Raw genomic sequence first — 15,095 nt, 5'->3', positions numbered from 1 at the left:
AGAAATTGAACGTGAAAAAGTAAACTAGGAAAGAAAACTAAAGATGAAAGAAAAAAGACTATTGTATCGATGGCATTTAGCTATAAGTTTAGACGGGTGACCCCCAACCAACAACTTGGCTGGACAAGTTGTTGTAACTTGTTCCCCTATCCACCCTCCGTCCAACTTATAGCTGTGCCATGGGCTCGGGAGTCGGCTCGTCTGGTCGGAAGCCTACAAAAGGTCAGTACCCCGTCACGCCCTACAAATGTTAGTACACCAAACTACCTTACAAAACGTTAGTATCTTCCCAACTGCCCTACAGAAGGTTAGTACTATCGGGAGGTCGGTCGGCAATGATGGTCAAAGAGTGCCTTTGGGGAGGGAAAAGGAAAAAAAAAGAAACGGGAAGAGGTAGGAAAAAAAAATCCTTTGCCGCAGCACCCTATTTCCCCCTTTTTTCTTGTCAATGCAATAGAAGGTTGAGGGGCAGCCATCGAATGAAAAGTGGAAAAAGACTAACTTTGCGAGATTTGGGTGTAGAGAGACGTACCGAATTTGTATCGATGCGTAAAATTAATTCATTGGTATCCCGGCGACAATGGGGAAGAAACAAGAAGGTTTCTCACTATGAAAAGTTTCACACACGTCTTCAAGAAAAAGAAAAAGGACGGTTCATTGAAGAAGTCCAAGCGAGCTTTTTTGATGATTTCAAGTCCGAAAGGCATCGAACAAGATGGAAGCGGTCGATGGGTCCGGTTTATTTGATCTTGTCCCAAGGCATGGCATTCATTGCATTTGTTCAGATTTTGATCCATCCGAAGGTGCCTTAGCATGAGGAATTCCGTACAAATTCGAAGCATCTCTGTAGAGGTGCACCGAGCCGAGTTACGGATTTTCCCTCTTTTTTTTTTTTTTTATCCCAACTATTAGGCTACGGCTGATGCGCGCATAGTAATGAAATATACTACGAAGAGACGATGCTTATATTTTTTGCGAACACCAATTAAGGACATAGAAAACTCAAATCAACAAGCGGCTGCACAAACTTGAGGATCCACAGAGTCGTAAGTTCTGCATTACTCAATTACTGATTCTAGGGCTCGGTTACTCAATTTTATGCAACAAGTTTTTGTCTGACAATTGCGGAGGAAGTAGTTTGATCAACCTGTTATCCTTTTTTCAACATAAATAATTTCATGACCTTTTGTAAGTGAGAACTCCAAGTTTTGCAGATGTAGAGAATGTAATAAGATGGCAAAATATAAAAAATATAACAATATGAGTTTCTATGCTGATGTATGTGTAGAAGGATATAAAAAGATAAAAAAAAAGAAACCCCAAGGTTAAATCATTGGGCTTCACAGAGACAAAGCTTTCAATAGCCTGATTTGTAACCGAATTTTTTGATTTCTTCGCAGCTTTGCATTGGCATATGCAGGGCCGTCTGATAACTTTGTTCATTTCGAAACATGCCCATAAACCCCCGGGCCGACTTTAAGCGCGATGCTTGTTCTCTTCGTTCGTTTTGGCATGATGCTTGTAGCCCTCGTACCCAATCCATTTCCACTTGTTGTTCAAGTCGAGCAAACTTTTGAACATCCGTTTCGATCGTCGAAAACGCGGACGGATCGACGTAATAACGTACATAATGGCTTTGGGTCATACGCGGTTCAGAATACACAGACGTCGGCTGAAAAGAAAACAGAGGTGTGGTATCGCTGAAAAATCCAGATAAGAGAGAGTAGCTGAAAAGGAGAAGTAAGGGTAAGATCTGCAATAGGATAGTCCATGCAGAGGATCGACTTTGGGAGGCCGCTGTTTGGGAAGTAAACGATGGTGTTTGTGCACGACGCCCTGCGCCCGCATTGGTGTAGTAAGTTTGTGTTCGGAAACCGGGACCAACAAATGTCGCACTGCTAAACCCAGGTCCGCCAAAGCCACCACCTCCTCCTCCAAAGAAAAGATTGAACAATTCCTCCGGTGAAATATCCTCTCCACCAAAATGCGCTCCAGAAGTGTACGCATGACCGAATCCGGGAAAGCCAGCCCCTCCGTGACCCCGCTGTTCCGGATCGCCTCCGCCAGCGTCATGAATGGCTCGTTTCTGTGGATCCGATAGCACCGTAAATGCTTTGGATATCACTAGATGAAGAGCGCAAAAAGATGTCAATAAAAAACTGACACCCAGGGGATATGGATCATGGATAAATGCTTACGCTTGAAAGCCTCGTCAGCGCCAGGTGCTTTGTTTTTATCGGGATGAAATTGGAGAGCAAGCTGCACAACCATATTAGCATCATAAGCATCATACCCGCCAGACAAAGGAAAAGGAAAAGGAAACGTGGTATACCTTACGATAAGCTTTTTTAAGTTGAATTTCGGTGCAAGATTTGTCGACTGACAACACTTTGTAGTAATCTGTGCCGCATGCCAAAATGGCCTGAACTGATTTGGCTTGTTCTGGTGTATGCGAGGGTGCATCGCTTTTTGAAACGGAAGGTTCTGATCGGTTAGCTTTTGGATTTGCCGTGGATGAGGCGTTCGATTCGCTGGCAGCATTGGCGCATGCCTTTTCGGCTTTGTCGAGAAAGACTTTGGCCTCAGGGGTGGCGTAAAGAGCAATCGACTTTTTTGCAAATTTGACAGCAGCGGTGTAATTGCCGTTGCCGTAATGACGTTCTGCAACTGAGAGACAACGCAAGGCCTCGTCTTTATTCACTTCCATCGAGCCGCAAGGTAAGAAGATCTACCCAAAAAAAAAGCCAACAATGAAAACAGCGACACAACAATTTTTGATTCTGCAGACAAGCTGCATAATGATTGGTTGGTAAGCGATGTGGCAGAGACCCTTTTCTTCACATGTCATTTTTATTTTCTTTTCCAATAGTGTTTTTCATCATTTTGTCATATGCTTCTGTAACTTTGTTTTACCAATAGACTCAGTTTCAAGCGTTTTGCTTCGAGCTTCTTGTTTTGATCATTTATTTACAGAAAAATTCTAAGCATGAGAAGGGAAAAAAACAAAAGCAAACTGGAGAAAATAACGATACTGAAAAATATGAAGAGAAAAATGAGGAGATTGATGCTATAGTGCCAATGTTACTTTAATCGCCTTCCTGCGTTTTTACTTGTTTCTGACATATCGGCCAACAACGACGGCGTGATCTCTTTCATAAGGTTCCAAGGTCAACTGTTCTTGGGGCTTGACCTTTTCTTCTTGGAGCTTCTTGACTTCACGAGCAAATACGGTGGCAGCATCGACGGTAGAATCGATACACGATGCCTTGATGGAGATCACAATGTGACCATTGTTCTTCAAAAAGTGGTGAGCGTTCAAGGTAATAATACGAGCTTGATCGGGCTGAGCAACATCCGCAAAGATGACATCGACCATGGGAACCAACATGCGGTACTTGTGAGGATGACGAGCGTCTTCAATGATGGGAACAACGTTGGTACGCTTCTTGGCCATGTTGATCAAATCACGGCCGGAACGATGAGAGAATTCGACGGCATAGACAGCACCTTCGGGGCCGACGACATCAGCCACGTGAGAAACGGAAGTACCTGAGGCAGCACCGAGATAAAGCACCTTCTTGCCAGGAGCAATGTGAATATGATCGACACCACCCAAGACAGCAGCGGCCAACTTGGATCGGAAAGGATTCCACACACGGTATTCGATCTTGGTACCTTCGGGACCATCGATGGAGATACGCTTTTCACCATATACAGATTCACCGGGCACCAAGTTCTTGGTCACCAACAAATCTTCCTTGCCACGAGCGACAAAGATACCTTCATGACGATGAGGTTCGACAATAACCTTGGCACCACCACGAGCACCACCACGGCCTCCTCCACCGCGACCACCACGGGGAGCACCACGGCCGCCACGAGCACCACCACGAGGAGCACCTAAACCAATAATGGAATTAGTATCAGTTGTGGGCCTGTCATTGTTACTATAGCTACACAATGTCCGAAGCCATGACGGTTGCCTTGACTTGGAGCACATTGGTAACCATAATGTTCTTAATCGAGAGAATACATACCACGACCGCCGCCGAAGCCACCACGGGCGCCACCACGGCCACCACCAAAGCCTCCACGACCGCCACCACCGAAACCGCCACGGCCGCCACCGCCACGACCGCCGCCGAAACCACCACGGCCACCACGGGGAGCACCACGGCCACCACCACGACCACGTCCTTCAAATGCCATTATGTCAGATCTCGATTATAAAGTGGGGAAACTTGGGAAATGAAGCGGATCGTTGACAATCAAAAAAGATTCGAGATTGCAGACGAAGGATCAGTTTTCGACTGAAAAATTTCTGCTTTGAACAATTTTTTTTTTTCGCGAGTCGGGCCTCATTGGCAGCTATAAAACAGTCACATCCACAAATGGCAACCGGGATTGGCGGGTTGCAAAACCATCAGGGACAGTGCAAAAAAAAAAAAACCATCAAGTGCATTTCCAAACCACTTCCCCGCATGCCACCTTATAAATCTACCATCATACAATATTGATATAAAAAAGCATTGCTCACTTTCTTCCTGGAGTACTTTGGAGATCGTTTGATTAATAATCTACTAAGATGAGAAATGATAGGATAAAAAGGAAGCAGAGCGAACAAGTACGGAAAAAAAAGTAAAAACAGATGATTGTCATGAATGAAGTGTTATAAAGATGCTTTGTTGTACAATACAAGGATTTTTTCCTTTTAAGTTAAAACAGTTTTGAATGATTGATGTAAATCTAAAAATTACACATTATAGGAATATGCCGAGTTGCAGTCAGGTGCTGTCAGATTCCGGAACGTATCAAAGATCCACAAAGTAATACCGTTGGTCCAACCAAAACCTACTTGAACCGTATCTACAGAATTTTGTAAAGTGTGAGTTGATAATGTAATGAAAAAAAGAGCGTAGGTTAGAATACATTACATTCTCCTCCAGATCCTGCGCCGCCGAGGAAACGAACATCAAATTTCTCGAACATGTGGCCATTGTCCGTCGTATTGGGCGCTTTGGCTAAGATCCCAGGAATAGTACCACCGGTCTTGTACCAAGAACAAAAAGCGGTGGCAGCATTGCGTTCTGCCAAGGTGTGAGCCAAATCCAAAAGCTTTGTGTCTTCCGGCGCCAGTAGGTCATTCACAGCGATCATGGCCTGCAAGGTGATATATTGAAGTGGTGGCCAACCGTTTGGCCAATCCCATTGCATGCTAGAGTCAAAGAAGGATGTGGTGAGAATACCCGGATATTGTTCAAGTGCATCACGAATGACATCGAACACATGACGTAGTGTCGATGGTGCTTTCACGCGTTCTGGTATGGCTCCCAACCTATGAAGGAATCATCCAAAATCAACCTAGGCCCTTTTTTTTTGTAGTTTCACGGGCCAGCTTACCAGAAAGGATACATGCTTGCGGGTGTGAATTCTATACTTTGGCGATGACTTGTCAGATTATAGTCATAAAACGTGTAATTCTCTTGATTCCAGTGAAGCTTATCGATGGCATCCAGACGTTTGCTTGCTTGACGAGCGTACCATTTACTCTTCTTGGTGGCACGGCCATGAGCAGAGTTGAATTCGAGATGCCATTCCGCTAACGTGTTCTCCATACTCCATAACAAGGCGTTCAATTCAATAGGTACAATATTTCGCGTATCCAATGATCGCAAAACGTCGTAAGAATGCCTTTCATGATCATGGGGCAGTTCTTTTATACGAGTCCAACGTGACGAGTAATCCCACCCGGTTTCAGCGCCCGTTGCCAGATTAGAGAAGAGATCAATGATTTGGGTTTCAGTCAAGTTGGTGCCGTTGTGTGCGGTTTGGTAATCCTCAAAGTAGGATTCAGGGCGTGGGAAATGGTTCTCTACATTGTATCGGTTTAGTTGATAGTTTTTGCCGGTTTTCTGATCGCGAATCGTCACGGTTGTGTTTTTCATCCAGAAATTGTACTCTTTATCGAGAATCGGCAATGCACGTCGCATAAAGTCCTTGTCTTTGGTCTTTTCATAGTATATTTTGACCATTTCCGTCAAAAAGGGTGGCTGGGATCGGTTCAGGTAGTAGATGCGCGCTCCATTGGCTACCGAAAGATGTTTCGTAAGTGAGTTTTTTTTTTCTTTTTACCTGATTTTGGACTCGACTTGCTCATGATCGCAAACGGAGCTGAAAAGAATTAATGAAAAACTTACGCATAAATCCCACTATGTCAACGAAATCGAGGAAATTCTCAATCATATTCTTGGCCAAATGGTCTAGATCGCTTAATAGGAGTCCCTTGATGACAAAAAAGCTATCCCTGTGAAAACCGGGTGGCTGGTTTTTTAGGGTGGGGGTCAAGATGGAATTTCTTTTTTCTCTGTCTCCCTTACCAATAGTAAAATTCACGGAAGCGTCCGCCTGGAACCACAAACGGTCGTTTAACGGGGAGGGTGCTGGAAGCACATCCGTCACACAATTCCGATGTATCGAACTCAAAGGTCAGATTAGCCCACGCTCCGTGCAACCGTTCGATCCATCCGCGGTACTTTAAATCGTCGACCTTGTCCAACCATGCTAAAGGTTGTTGTACCGAAGATTGCACTTGCACCAATTCGGCACCGGCTCGCTGAAAGTTATCATGCACGAATCGACCGATGGATTCCTTATCGGCGTTTTCACCGCCGATCGCCTCAAAGGCTGCCAGGACCTGGTCTACCGGCTTGGAGGTTGGCTAGGTTTAAAAGTAAAAATTGTCGGTTAGCGTTCTGCTGGTGGCGGTGCGTTTTGACCAGTTTTTTTTTTTTTTTTTTTTTTTTTTTTTTTTTTTTTTTTTCCCACTGTTCCTAGGAATTGCAACTAGGACTAGTGGGGGAAAGATCCAAAAATTCTTTCCTCCCCAGGAGAGAGTGCCTTACCATATCTACAAAGGTTTTAGAATCTTCAAAAAGACGCGCCATTTGGACCGTTTTCAGTAGCGGGCCGTCGCAATAGATGGGACTGTTGCATGTTTTGGGTGTACTCGAGTCATTGAGTAAACGGTGATCACCGGCCGATACAAGTGTACATGCCACGCTTGCAGTAAGCACCAACACGTTAAAGAGCATCCTGAAAGCAAACAGAAGGAATTCACTGTTTTTTGATCTGACTTGGTGGGAATTGAATGTAAAATTGGGTTTTTCGTTCGCTTGAGGGTGTCCTCGATAAGAAAAAAGGCAAGATAGGACAGAAAAAGGAGAAAAATTGCTTTTGTTACAACGGAATGTGGCTTCAAATCTTAAGCGGACGACAGTGAAAAGAAAGAAGACAATCCAGTGCAGAGGTCCAAGGGCTCGAGAAAGGAAAAATCAAAGGGTCAAACCAATATAACTTTTATAAAACTTGTTTGAAAGATTAAAAAATAAAATAAAAATAAAAAATAAAAAATAAAAGAACTCTACAGATCTGAATAGAACGGAAATAAATAAAGAAAAAATAAAATGACGCTCAACCGAGACCGAGGTCGTCCCATAATCAGTAAGTGGAGAAACGAGTTAGTTCTGTCAGACAAACAAACATAACATTGCTCGTCCATCGCACCCCCCCTCTGCACCGATCGAGAGAATCATTGAATCAAACAAGCCATATTTTTTTGGTTGGCAAGTCCGTTTCATCTCAGCCACATGCACTAATCACTCCCAGGCCACATGATCCACCTGCATTCTAGTATGCCACCGTCCATTTTGATCGTTTTTCCCGGCTCTGGTTTTTGTTTCAACAGCTTCGGCAACGCTAATTAAAAAGGACACAAATGACACATCCTCAGTCTCTGAAAAATCCAGCGCGGTAGTTCTGTATCCCAGACTGGCGCCCTGATGGATGAAGATTGGGCAGAAAAAAAAACATTGATCTGTTAAACCGATCAGCAGATACAATTACACATATCAGTATTTCTTCATGTTATTGCGGCAACAAACAGAACCCACATCCAGCGCGATGGTCGTTCCACGGAATGCCGTAGTTTGTTTGTTGTACTCAATCGTGCAGCGCGAATACAATGGGAAATGGCAGGAAAAACAGACGAAACAGAAAAAGCAATGATGATACGTTACATGAATGAACTCTGGCAGAAAAATGAAAAGAAAAAAAGGTTCATGATGAAATCCTGCTTACCGAATTAATTCTTGGCAGTGCAACTTTCTTGAAATGGGGAATTTTCATCCATTTTGATGTCTTTTTCTCCATAACATCTCAGAATCCTTGATCACGTTGTATGACATCAACTGTTCATGCACGGAGCTTTTTTTCTTCTTTTATTTCTCATCTAGTTTTCCAAGACATCTTTCATTGATACATTTGCTGAACCACGTTTTTTCGGTAGTGGTGTTGTAGCGGATGGTTTCCAACCGATCTAATAAACACAGTTTCATTCAGTATCGCGAGTGACCCTTTCTCTCTTTGATAAACTAAGCGACACATACCATGTAGATGACTTGAAATGTAGCTGGAATCGTTCCATCGGGATTTCCGTGAAGTTCTACATGAGCAAGACCATAAAAGTTAATCGTCTCCATATCGGGAAAACATTTACAAAAATACCTTTGTAAATAGAAGCTGCCGCAAGCAATGTGTCACGTTTTAAAAAGGGTCGTCTGGGAAAAAAAAAGGGATGGACAGGGTGAATTATTATTCCAAGCAAAGCAAAATCCCCATCCAACCGTCCTATTGAAAAGCTTTTTTTTTTTTTTTTTTTTTTTTTTTTTTTTTTTTTTTTTTTTTACCTTGACAGCACGGCATTACTTTCGCCCATTGATCGCAAGTCTTGCATGAGCTCAAAGGCTGAAGGGTAATTGACTTGAATTTCGTCCACATCCACAGTTGTCAAAGTAAAACCTGCTCGCGACAAAAGACGCGATACATCACTTGAATCTAACCAAAAGTGTTTCAGATCTTGAGGAACCCTTTTTTCCCCTTTTCTTTCTTTGGGCTGCCTACCAGTCATGGGAGATACACGAGGAGAAATACCGCTTTCTCTTTCTACTTCAGCCAATTGCAGCGAAGTTCTGCAACCGTCATTAGAAATTGCATTGGACAACATGGTTTAGAACCTCTTACCTCAGCTCAAACAATGTATCGCCACCAAACATAGCGCCAATAAATACACCATCCGGTTTCAAGGCCCTTCGAATTTGAATCAAAGCACCTGAGAAATTAATCAACCATGAGCATGCTATTATCTTCTTTCCCTCTTTGGTTCCACCAACTTGTATGAAAAAAAGACTTACCGGGCAGATCGTTGACCCAGTTCAGTGACAGACTGCTCACTACTGCTTCAATCGAGTCTTCCTCAAATGGTAAATGTTCTTCATCAACCACCTTTCGTTCCACTTCCACTATCAAACCCATCGAATCATATCTGTTAATATCATCCTTTCTCGTACGCTCGTCCGTTGCAACACTACCTTCATATGGCACATCTACATCACGCAATAGAGATTTTTCTGCAAGAACAGCATCACGTGGTTAATACAGACAAAATGGATCCCACGATGTTGGCTACTATTCGAAATACCTGACATATCACACATAATAAGTTTCTGCATCATATCTGAATCCACATGTTTGACAATATGTCCACAACCCGATCCTAAATCAACTACGGCACCGAATTCGCGTTTGATGTCCTAATCAAGGTGATCAGTTTTGAAATCTAATAGGATGGCTCACAGATCGCCATGCGAGCTAATACAAGTTGACTTACGAGTAAGCGATCGGCTACACGACCGGCTACTACGTCCTTTAGATAGTCCACTGTACGACTTTCCTCTACTTGCATGGCGGCACGATCCTTCTGTCGTCTTTTTACGTCGCGATTAAACACTTGAAATGCCGCACCACCGGTGGAAGCCGAGGTTGAAGCATAGTGTCTTTGAGCGGCCGACGGGATCGTACGAGAAATGAAGCGTTTGACGGAAGGGGAGAACATTGAACCCTTGTTGATCGTGCTTATCAACTCTTTGTCTCTTTTTTTTTTCGCCTCCAGGAATTTGGACTAAAATTTGCGTCCATCGGAGCTGAAAACATCCAATGAGCGAATTGCCAGGATCAGTGACAACAGAACAAATGGGAACCCACAATCGGGCGATCGACACGATCAAAATGCGGGAGCAAGGCTATATGCAAAGATTAAAAGCATTTTTGGATACTTCGTAAAGGAAAAACATAGACAAGATTGCCCAAGTCGTGTAGATCAATTTCCTTTTGAATCCGTAATCAGCTGTGGTAAAGAGACAAAGGTCGTTTTATTGCGATGAGGATAAACACGGGAGAAAATAGACCGAATGTGATGTTATGATCTTTGCATAGGATGTGTATATGTTGATTCGATACCGAAAAGCGTGTGTGTGTGTGTGTTGTAGATGAACATGTGTTTGGACAAATGATTGAAGATGGAAGTGTGTATGTGCGTGGGATATGGGATATATACAAACATGAAAGGAGCTTTTTTCTTTTTACCAATTGTTCCTAGATGTTGAAGATGATGGATAGGTATTTTTTTGTGACAGGGATCAGAAAACTTGATTCAATTGTGCATTGGCGTTTTCTCCCTTGAGTTTGCATGCATATCGATACCCTCGGACGATCTCTTCAATGCGTACTTTGCGTTTCGACCTTTTTGCTTGGGTCAGCATTTCGATATCCACAGCCGAATCACCAAACTCGTGAAGATCCGATTGCTTCATCCACCCCCTGTGAACCGCGTATTTAGTCAACTGCTTTACCGCTTTTAATAAAATGATAAAATAGGGAACATACCATTGATGTCTAGCAGGCACCTCAAAGAACTGCACGAGTACTTGACTGTTGTCGTTTTTCTTCCGTTGGACGTTGGATGGAACCGTGTCATCATTCACATCAATAACCTAAGAACATGCCGGTAAGTCATTTCTGGTAATCCAATGCATGCACAAGCGGTAAATACATACTCGAGCAGGATGAGCTGGAAATCCTCTTACGCGGGCCCAGACAAAGTCGTTTGCTTTGAATTTTCTGGGTCGTCCTCGTTTCGCATGGGTGGTTTTGCCAGGTGCAACGGTACGACTTCGTTTATTTTCTTGCGACAATGGTTCGTTGTTTTTGTCTGATGATAATGAACGGGACAATTTTTTCGGCACGGACGTTGAACCATCCACAGAACCTCGACGCCGTTTGACGGTGGTTGCAGGCGCTGTCTCATTGGACTCATTGTTATGAGATCGTAATTTTTTCGCTTGATCTGCACTTTCGGGTGATGAACCTGAACGCGTTTGCAGCTGACGCGTCGCAGATCTACTTCGTCTGTCCCTTGCGTTCTGTTGGTCGATGCGCTTACGTAGTGAGCCGTTCCGTAAAATATTATGAGGCTTATTTTCTTTCTCTACTTGCTCATTCTTCACAGCCACTGGTCGTTTCTTTCGCATGGACGCTGCAAGTTGTTTTTTCAATCTTGTCTTTTCCTTTTGTATTCTCTTTTGCTCCATCGTCCTTCGCCTTGCTTCCGATGCCCGCGCAATAATCTCTGCTTTCCTCTGCTCTTGTTTCGCTTTTTCTTCTGCCAGCCTGGCTTCTTCTTCCTCTTTTCGTCGCTCCTCTTCTTCCTTCTGTTTCTGTGCCGCTACTTGCTCAGCGGTTGGTATCAAGTGATTGTTGTAGGCGAAAATCTCAGGATTAATATCCACTGCCAGAATGCCGGCTTCCTTGGTAGTGATTAAACCATCGAAATCTTCATATGCCTTTTTCATCCATTCATTGGCATACTTTTCTAATCGCTGAGCTAAGCGATAGTATGGGGTTTCGGGCTTGTTGTATGTCATGCTATTCTTCCAGATCAACTGGAGATCGTGCTGTCAAAAATAATCACAAAAATGAGCATACATTCAATCACTTTGAAAACATGGACTTTGGCTTGCTTTTTACCTCAATTTCCTTCAATTCCGTGTATTCATGAGCAAGAATTCGCTCGCAAATATCAGAAAATGACATGGGATGTTCGATGATATCGCGGTAGTCAGAAGCGAGTTCTGGAGTCACGGGATATCTGAACAGATCGTTCTTATCCAATCTACCAGCCGCAAGTTAGACATTTTTTTTCCGTATTCCATTATTCTATGTGATGGAAACTTACTCCATGAGCTGTTCGATGATAGGCTTGGCAATGTATTCAACCGGAAACAAAATCATTTCCATATATGCTTTCTGTTTCCGCAACTGATCCAATTTTTGCTTTTCGCGCTTCTGCACCTGTTCCGATAACATGCGTACTTTCTCAAGATCCGCTCGCAACGCCATCATGGTCTATTTGTAATAAGAGCGTCAGTGATCATAGTTTTACAGACTCATGGTTGCTGGTTCTTACAGAAGCTCGTTGGGCCTTTTCGACCTCGTTCTGTTTGTGCTGCGTCGAAGAAGCGGTCCATGGCTAGAAAAAATGATGACCAAAACAGGTGAGAAAACTATGTGAGGTAAAAAAAAAAAGATGAACATCGGTGAACGTGGGATTACCTCCAAGTGCAATCGCTTCAATAAGGGAGCCCCTCGTCGTGATTCACGTTTCAGAGACCAGTAGCGACAAATGCTGGTAATGAGTTGCGATTTCTTGCGAAGATGACTGGCTTGCCGCACACATTTTAAATTTTCCAGTTTATTCAGCAAGTACTCAGGAGCAATAGGAGCCCCGGAAGAATACTGATGCTGATGGGCACGGGCGGCTTTGGAACTGGGAAGCAACTGGTCCACGGTGTTTATGGAACGGTGATTCTTCTTGCGACGTTTCTTTCTTCGGTGATCTTCATCGTCAGACTCCTCTTCCTCTGATTCTCCTTCATTGTCTTGATGAAAGAGGGTATTGAGATCATCAAATTCTTCATCGATATACCGTCGACGTGGCATGGATTGGGCACCTCTTTTACGCGAAAAGAATGCATGTGCCGCAAGAACGTTGCGCTCGACGTCCACCTGTTCTCTGTAATCACGTGGGGTATGCTTATCACAATAGGCTTTCAGGACTACACTATCGTAATGCGAACTATGAGATTTCATGCGCATGCACAGACGGACCCAGCGAGCACATGTGGCATGAAACGCCACGAAGCAATGCTTGTTGTCGCATTGGATGCAGGCACCTTGGCGTTTGCGACAGATGTAGCACGTTAGTTTCCATCGGCTTTTTGGGATATTTTCAATATTGTCGATCGGCTCCATGTATACACTGTTGCTCAACCCGACTTCGGGAATCCAGATAGCACATAGTAAGTGACCCCACTTGTTCGTATTGGTTTGCTTAAAGGCACCGCCTTCATTCGGACAGAAAAGACAAGAGACAGGATTCTCTGGAGATACCATGCACTTTCGACACAGCCACTGTCCTTCTGGAATGTAGGGTATACCATAACAGTCTGATCATGATGGTTTAGTGATTCGGCTGTAAGCCTTATTTTTTTTTTGGGCAGACTCTTTCATTACCTTGGTGGACCGCCATATTACATCCATCACAAAAAACAATGGCGTTGCTGTTTTCACACTCGCCGTCATCGCAAATAGCACAAGCCGAGTCTTCAGGGAGCATGGGTTCGTCACTTCCCGGTTTGGGTAGGTTTTTTATCTGCGAAAGCGAATCAGTCTTACAATCATTACAGGCCCTGTCCATTCTCCTTATTTACCAGATCAAACCACTCTTTCTCAAGCTGGTCAATGATGTGTTCAAACAGATCATTCGGCACTTCTCCCAAATTTTCCTCTCGACGTTCTTCGTTCAGCATTTGTAACCATGCCTCATCTGTGAAGAATTGCTTCGTTTCAACATAGTTGTGCCATGAATCACGTATTTCTCAACAAGTTACCTTGCTCATCCATGTCATATTCCACAGTCGCAAATAGCTCGCTCTCTGATGGTTCTTTTGCAACATGCATTAAATTGACCGTCTTTTTTGATGCATTGTCCACTTTGTTGCTTACCAATATATCGAATGTAGTGATTTTCAGGACGAAGAAAGCCTTTTGTTGTCGCCGGTTCTTCTGTCGCACCGGCATTATCATCCGGTTTGCTCGTTGTCTGTTCTTCGTCTTCGTCTACACATTTGTGGAATGACGGTTTGGGTAGCAGATTGACATTGACATCGTTGACGATGGAATTGCGCGATCGAGTACTAGGCGGCGGAACCGTATCGATGAGTGCTGGATGAGGTTGCGGTCGAGTTGACAGCGCTTGATAGGAATCGCCTTCTTTTTGATGTTCGATAATGGGATGCGTTGACTGCAAAGCTTCATTCTTTTTCAAGTCGTCATAGCCGATCGATCGCTGCTCGTCGTCGGTTTCTTCCGTGGTGGCAAAAGAAAGCTCCGAGGTGCCTTCAGCTTCGGAATTCACTCCACTTTCGTCACCCCTGTCTGTTATCACGGCTATACGTTCTATTACTCGTGGCAGCGGACGATCTTGATTGACACGCGTAGAACGCGTATTGTCTTGTTGCACAAGATTTATTGGGGTTGACTCTGTTCCGTTTTGAAGTTGCACTGATGCATTGACGTCCGATGGTTCATGGTCAGGTTCGCGATGGGCGACTGCATCGGCAGACGCGTCGTTGTTGTCCGGAATAGTGATCACTAGCAAGGCTTCCTTGATATTCAGATCAGGAAAATAATCCTTGTAAGATTGCTCTTCTCGTGGCTTCACCGTGTCATGAGAAGGCTGGGGTAGGTTGAGATGGGTGGCATTGACTCTTGGTGGTTCTGGCGATTCAGGTTCGTGGCTGGTTGTAATAATGCGTCTCTTGGGAGGTCGACCTCGCCTTCCCCCTGTACGTCCTCGTGGTTTTGTTGTCATTTAGATGGATGAATTGGGGAAGTTCATATAACAGTGACGATATCGAAGAAAAAAAGGTATAATATGGTTGGCGGATATTTTATCCAGGCGCTTGCTTGCAGTAATTCGACCGAATCTCGCAATGACAAGCAAAGCCGGAAAATCAATGAACGACCCCACCTGGCACACACAGTTGCCCATAATCGTTCAACCTTTCCCACTGGTCTGTTCGTTGTCCGCGGGGTTGCACGTGACTCTTTTCGCGTTGGCTGGATTCGATTTCACGGTCAAC

The 15,095-nt window shown here is 44.0% G+C and overlaps 5 protein-coding genes across 5 annotated transcripts; all 5 read right to left on the bottom strand.

Annotated features, from left to right (window-relative positions):
* Nucleotides 1–1,375: 1,375 nt before the first annotated feature.
* Nucleotides 1,376–2,539, bottom strand: BYT42DRAFT_482668 (DnaJ domain-containing protein; the record flags this gene model as incomplete). Its single annotated transcript, XM_051563706.1, has 3 exons — nucleotides 1,376–2,124; nucleotides 2,199–2,259; nucleotides 2,333–2,539. Coding segments are annotated over 3 exons (1,017 nt in total), but the record flags the coding sequence as incomplete, so codon positions are not given.
* Nucleotides 2,540–3,104: 565 nt separating this feature from the next.
* On the bottom strand, nucleotides 3,105–4,209 carry BYT42DRAFT_572174 (Fibrillarin-domain-containing protein; the record flags this gene model as incomplete). Its single annotated transcript, XM_051568572.1, has 2 exons — nucleotides 3,105–3,900; nucleotides 4,038–4,209. The coding sequence occupies 2 exons, from the start codon at nucleotides 4,207–4,209 to the stop codon at nucleotides 3,107–3,109; spliced, it is 966 nt and encodes a 321-aa protein (XP_051423234.1).
* Nucleotides 4,210–4,301: 92 nt separating this feature from the next.
* Nucleotides 4,302–7,409, bottom strand: BYT42DRAFT_572164 (trehalase). The gene is made up of 6 exons (XM_051568571.1): nucleotides 6,903–7,409; nucleotides 6,378–6,718; nucleotides 6,198–6,304; nucleotides 5,401–6,088; nucleotides 4,935–5,335; nucleotides 4,302–4,866 (listed from the first exon to the last, which is right to left on the bottom strand). The coding sequence occupies exons 1-6, from the start codon at nucleotides 7,089–7,091 to the stop codon at nucleotides 4,754–4,756; spliced, it is 1,839 nt and encodes a 612-aa protein (XP_051423233.1). The 5' UTR covers nucleotides 7,092–7,409; the 3' UTR covers nucleotides 4,302–4,753.
* An 878-nt stretch (nucleotides 7,410–8,287) lies between these two features.
* BYT42DRAFT_496659 (S-adenosyl-L-methionine-dependent methyltransferase) lies at nucleotides 8,288–9,949 on the bottom strand (the record flags this gene model as incomplete). Its single annotated transcript, XM_051564436.1, has 8 exons — nucleotides 8,288–8,374; nucleotides 8,445–8,500; nucleotides 8,764–8,892; nucleotides 8,959–9,026; nucleotides 9,079–9,166; nucleotides 9,249–9,356; nucleotides 9,536–9,647; nucleotides 9,725–9,949. 8 exons carry the CDS (start codon nucleotides 9,947–9,949, stop codon nucleotides 8,288–8,290), a joined length of 873 nt encoding a protein of 290 aa, XP_051423232.1.
* A 249-nt stretch (nucleotides 9,950–10,198) lies between these two features.
* On the bottom strand, nucleotides 10,199–15,078 carry BYT42DRAFT_572155 (uncharacterized protein). Its single transcript, XM_051568570.1, has 11 exons — nucleotides 13,957–15,078; nucleotides 13,842–13,895; nucleotides 13,662–13,777; nucleotides 13,465–13,603; nucleotides 12,505–13,397; nucleotides 12,359–12,421; nucleotides 12,128–12,297; nucleotides 11,920–12,064; nucleotides 10,950–11,846; nucleotides 10,780–10,886; nucleotides 10,199–10,713 (listed from the first exon to the last, which is right to left on the bottom strand). The coding sequence occupies exons 1-11, from the start codon at nucleotides 14,822–14,824 to the stop codon at nucleotides 10,533–10,535; spliced, it is 3,633 nt and encodes a 1,210-aa protein (XP_051423231.1). The 5' UTR covers nucleotides 14,825–15,078; the 3' UTR covers nucleotides 10,199–10,532.
* Nucleotides 15,079–15,095: the final 17 nt, after the last annotated feature.

Source organism: Radiomyces spectabilis (assembly GCF_025331425.1).
Source record: "Radiomyces spectabilis strain NRRL 2753 chromosome Unknown BYT42scaffold_7, whole genome shotgun sequence".
Classification (NCBI taxonomy): Eukaryota; Fungi; Mucoromycota; class Mucoromycetes; order Mucorales; family Radiomycetaceae; genus Radiomyces; species Radiomyces spectabilis.
Note: the sequence above shows the minus strand (reverse complement) of the source record. Positions and strands in the feature narration are given on the sequence as shown.

Coding starts and splice junctions, on each gene's coding strand:
- BYT42DRAFT_572164 (XM_051568571.1), bottom strand. CDS start 7,091: ATGCTCTTTAACGTGTTGGTGCTTACTGCAAGCGTGGCATGTACACTT. Junction 6,719..6,902: donor CTAAAACCTTTGTAGATATG/GTAAGGCACTCT, acceptor TTTTAAACCTAG/CCAACCTCCAAGCCGGTAGA. Junction 5,336..5,400: donor GCAAGCATGTATCCTTTCTG/GTAAGCTGGCCC, acceptor ATTCCTTCATAG/GTTGGGAGCCATACCAGAAC.
- BYT42DRAFT_572155 (XM_051568570.1), bottom strand. CDS start 14,824: ATGACAACAAAACCACGAGGACGTACAGGGGGAAGGCGAGGTCGACCT. Junction 12,065..12,127: donor ATCATCGAACAGCTCATGGA/GTAAGTTTCCAT, acceptor TGCGGCTGGTAG/ATTGGATAAGAACGATCTGT. Junction 11,847..11,919: donor CGGAATTGAAGGAAATTGAG/GTAAAAAGCAAG, acceptor TATTTTTGACAG/CACGATCTCCAGTTGATCTG.